The sequence below is a fragment of the Anopheles aquasalis genome, chromosome 3 (genome assembly GCF_943734665.1).
Source record: "Anopheles aquasalis chromosome 3, idAnoAquaMG_Q_19, whole genome shotgun sequence".
Lineage (NCBI taxonomy): Eukaryota > Metazoa > Arthropoda > Insecta > Diptera > Culicidae > Anopheles > Anopheles aquasalis.
The window spans coordinates 2,020,001-2,025,000 of NC_064878.1; the positions used below are offsets into that span (position 1 = coordinate 2,020,001).

The following is a 5,000-nucleotide window of genomic DNA, read 5'->3' on the forward strand; positions in this document are numbered from 1 at the left end:
AAAATGAAGGAAAAAAGATACTATACAGATTAGAAACTCTATATACATACATAAATATATATTATATATACATACATATATTTAAAAGAATAAAGATCTATTGAATATAAGCCAGATGTGTCGTTATTTAAAATATCTCCCATTACATTGGGCTTTTTTTCGTTCAATTTCCTAGCATGGTAGTTTCTGGAAAAAACACAACGATAAGTTTGAAGGCAAGAACGGGGAGATTTTTACCTGATATGTTTCTTTTTTAATAGAAGGCAGACCTTAAAAAGGTTGAAATGGTAGAAACGCACCGAGCATCGAGATCCGGACAGATGGCATACATTCATTACCTATCCTTGCTACCGAGGTCAAAGGATCTGACCTGGAACTGCCTGAGGTTTTTGGTGTTTTCTCAGCAAACGGTGCAGGTAGGGACTGGATTACCCACGTACCCACACGTCTGCACATGTTTCGTGTCTTCAGATGGACGCTGGTCAACGCTGGACAGGAGTAGCAAAGCATACACATTACTATAAAAAATCCTTTGACCAGCAGGAACGATCATCAGTTCGAGCAAGATAGTTGTTGCGTTCGGAAGTGTGTGAAAGGATGAATTCCTTTTTGTGTCTTCTGTTGGTTGGTGCTTGCATGCAGGTGGCAATAAGCTATGTTATCGTACAACGAGCTGATGGTATGTAAGCAAGCGCCTTGTTCATCAAATGAATCATCTCAAAACGTAATTTTCATCTTTTTTTAGGACTCTTCGCTCTCAACCAACAACCCGAGGCGACAGCTACGGACAATACGCCAGAAGATGAAACACAGTTAACCAGCGTATACGATAGGAAACTACTCGAGCTGTACTATCTCGTGCAGATTGTGCGTTCCTATCGACGGCCCGCTTATCAGGAGCCAACGGTGGTACTGTCTAATCTCATAGATCGACTTACCAAGGAAGAATTACGGGAACAGTTAGAGCGGATGCTGGTGGGTGTGGATGGATTTGAGGAGATTTTTAACATTGGGCTACATGAGCCAGAATCAGATGAGCGAGATCCAGTGAAGGAGCAACTGGCGAACGATTTTCGGCTCCTTTTCCCAATCGTGGTAAGGACACTGACTGGATTGCGTGACGCTGATGACGGTGCAGGACTTGGAAAGCCTCTTACGGACAATGCGGTTCACAGTAAGATCCAAGAAGCGCTGAATGATTTCCGGAACTTGCTAATGAGCGCCGACCAGTGGGAAGATAGTGCAAGTGTTTTTGAAGAGCTTAATTCCCAACAAAAGCTGACCTTGGATATCGTAGCACCCGGAGAGGTTAATAATGCAGAAGAGACAACATCTGTTCTTGAGGAAATTGTGTTCGTAACTGAAATGCCCGTGGCGTCCAATCAGCTCATCGTGAATGATTATGATCTGGACGATAACTATCCTGCAGGCAGTTCGGCACAAAAGGAATCAACCAATGAACCGATGGAATTCTTTCCAGCCGGTAATGAGTTAAGATACTCAGTGGGGAACTCAATCGAACAGCAATCTCTAGATGTGGACTCGGCTGAAATCGAAGAGCCGCAAGAAGAAGCAGAACAGGACGTAATCGTCTTGAGTCAACATCTGAACACACCAAACGAGAAAGGTAAGGCAACAGATGCATTGAAGGAGTTGAAGAGGATTGTGTTGCAGCTTCTAATCACGATAGAAAGCATGAGCGAACAGAATGGGCTATTAGAAGAAATGCATCCCATGGATTTAGATTCTCTCCTCGAACGGATAGCTAGTCGGGGTTTTCCAGTAGATCGATTTCATGTATTTGAGGCGCTAGAGAAACTTATAGAAGGAAAGCAGTGGCCAGGAAAGGAAAGGGCATTGCTGATGTTAAACGAAATGCAAACCAATAGCCCATTATAAATGGTAGTAGAATACAATGGCAATTGCTAACCATTAAAACATATGTTTCCTGCACCTCTTTTCCTCTTTTTCTTGTCCGCAGATACAAACGATCTAGTTCTACCGATGGCTGTTTCTGTGAAGGACCCACAGATCCTGGCCATCATTCCAGTGATTGTCGAGCAGCTCCGCCAGGACAACGTTACAGCTGAGGAAAAGGAAACCCTGGCGGGCGTATTTGGTGAGCTGTGGCCCCTAATCAAGGCGGAAGCCTATCGTTTACGACATGCTGAGTAATGTTCTGCAATGCAGAACCTTAACTGTAAACGGTGACCCTCAATGAAAGCGAAATGCGAGGGAAAACGTAGAAAGGGTTTTGGTATTGTGCTTTTTACCTGGTCCGCTTTCATTTTTACCTGATGTGCAAGGAGTGAATAATGTTGGAAGGATGCTGCTGATCAGTCGTGTATGATCATCTTACCGGAGAGGAGTTTGCTGGCTACCGAGTCAAAATGAAAGTGCTGCTTATCATATTGTTGTGCTGGATATCATCCGTCGAGAATCATCCCGTGAAAGGAACGTTAGTAGAACGGCAAGATGGTAGCGATGGTTACCATCGTTTGATGGATCCATCGTACCGTGAGCGTCTGCAGAGCTGGGGCCTCTATCCAAAGGTGTTTCGCTATGGAACGACGAATCACCGTGCGGTAATTAAAGCAGCGAAACAGAATGAACTACATTTAATGCGGCGTTTGGTACGTGAGCACGAGAGCAACGGAGCGAGTCATGATCGACGGGCGCATTTGAAAAACACCAGCAAACAAACTAACATGCGGTTGGAGCGATTGAAGGATCATCTTGTGCAGAAAATGGAACAAGATGCGCTAGAAATATTATGGCAGCACTAACGATCGACCGAATATCTGAGCTTGGGTGAATAGTATGTACAGCAGTAATATGTAATCTCGTAAATAATAAGCGTACAAGTGAACAGAACAGGATTGATAATTAAAAAAATAAAAATTAAAACATCGGCCCATCCGTTCTCAAGTGAAGAATATTAAATTTATTGAAAATGGTGTTTCATTTTATGAACTACTAGTGTTCCCGGCAAACTTCGTTCTGCCATTCGACTCTTGAGGCCTATATTAAAGGGGCTTCGGTAATTTCTGGCCAGAAAGAGGATCATTTTTGTCGATTTTTCGTGAAGAAACCATTCAGCTTATTTCTCTCAAGAGAATGGTATATTAAACTACAACTGTTGAAGAATATTTAGTTCTATTTTGGGGAAGATTTATTGAAAACTTGATCCATGGCATCAAATGTATGAAGGTGCGTTTGCGAAAAGATACTTTTTCCGGTGCCCATCGTAGCTACGTGATGGGTCATCAGAAAAATACAAATCGATATTCTATTGTTAGATTATAAGTTTATCCAGGTAGCCCCGTTGAGTTTTTAATGAATTTCCTTTTTATCGATTTTTGGCAAATTTTTTAAGTTAAAAAGTTGATCACACTTTGATCTAACCGGGTTCGTCGCTTGCAAGTCTATTGATTCGCAAAAAATCGTCTCTTTTTTGATGGCTCATAGCTGCGTGATGGGTTATCAGAAAAATACAAATGGATACTCGTTGGAAAGATTATAAGTTTATCCAGCCAGTCATTTCAAGGTTTTGATGAATTTCCTAATTTTAAATTTTTGGCAGATTTTTATAGTTGAAAAAGAGATACTTTTTGTCATTTTGACTAAAACACGATTTTTAAAGATTTGTTTAAAAAAAGTATCAACAATTTTCATAAAATTTTGACGGGACTACCTGGAGAAGAGTTTATAGATTAGATGGTAAAAATCACTTTATTTTTGAAAAACAGTTCTGCGGTCAAAATAATCAAAGATACCGTTTACTGGACGAACGGAATAGCTGGAACATAATCGAATCACAGTAGCTATAACTTATAAGTAGATCACAGTAAACAGGTAACGATAGTTGAACCCGAATCCCGCAGTTGGATCCCGAAATAGTGTTCAGCGCAGTCGCGTTCCGAAATAGTGCTCTAAGTTTGCAATTAAATAGTGTGCATACCAGAAAGAATGTCGTTGCAGAATCATGAGCAGTGGAAATGGTTTCTTCAGTGGGTGCAAATCTTTCGTGATTTATAGCTTCTGAATGAATGGAGGAAGCAAAGGTGTTGGAGAAGTTTTCTAGTCAATCGAATGAAATATTCATGGTTTTTTGAATTAACAACATATTTTATAGTGTGATGAAATTGCACAAAACAGTATCTAGCTAACAGTTACACGAATCGATACGACAGGTAAGGTAAGTCTTATATCTATAAATCTATTATCTTCACTTAAATCTATTCTAACACTAATCGATCGAATGATAAGTACGGCTCGACGCTTTATGCAGCAAAATATGATCCACATATTCTGCTGCCTTTTTCTTTTCACTGAACACACTCGCGCACATCTAGTAGTCCTCGTAGCTCTCGTCGTCTTGATTCACTCCGTTGTGGCGTTCGTTTTTACGTAACTGTCGCTGACGCTGCTTTGCTCGGTGACGGGCTGCTAACATTAGCAACTCGTTGAATGAGGGATTTTCGAAATCATGCGCGTTCGCCGTCACCAGGTTAGCATCGATATCTTCATCCTCATCCTCATCGTCACCGTCATCATCATCGCCGTCATCACCCAGGATGCCCCGGTACTCCGGCTCATCATCCGAGTACTCGTCATCGTCGTCCAGGTACTCATCGTCTTCATCCACCTCCTCGAGGCTAGGATTTCCAATTTGCGCTTGAATGGCGGCCAAAATCTTTGCCTCCATCTCCTCGTCGACACTTTCGTCGCTGAGCGAATTCGTCATTACCGACAATCGATGATTGTGCAGATCGTTCGACTGTTTAGCAGCCACTGCAGATCGCTTGTATCGGGGCAGCTCAATCGTTACGCGAATCGCATCTACAGGCAGCTGGCTGGAGGATGGAACAGCAAACTGGCGCGATTTCTGTGGTCGCTGAGCCTTGTTGGATTTGTGCAGATAATAGTTCTGCACGATCGTAGCCGCCTTACGGAGCACTCGCTGGGAAGGATCAGTTTGATCATCAGTGGCGACAGTA

At 42.3% G+C, this 5,000-nt stretch overlaps 1 protein-coding gene across 1 annotated transcript; it reads left to right on the forward strand.

Annotated features, from left to right (window-relative positions):
- The first annotated feature begins 636 nt into the window (after positions 1-636).
- On the forward strand, positions 637-2,175 carry LOC126579024 (uncharacterized). The gene is made up of 3 exons (XM_050242221.1): positions 637-679; positions 746-1,627; positions 1,982-2,175. Exons 1-3 carry the CDS (start codon positions 637-639, stop codon positions 2,173-2,175), a joined length of 1,119 nt encoding a protein of 372 aa, XP_050098178.1.
- Positions 2,176-5,000: the final 2,825 nt, after the last annotated feature.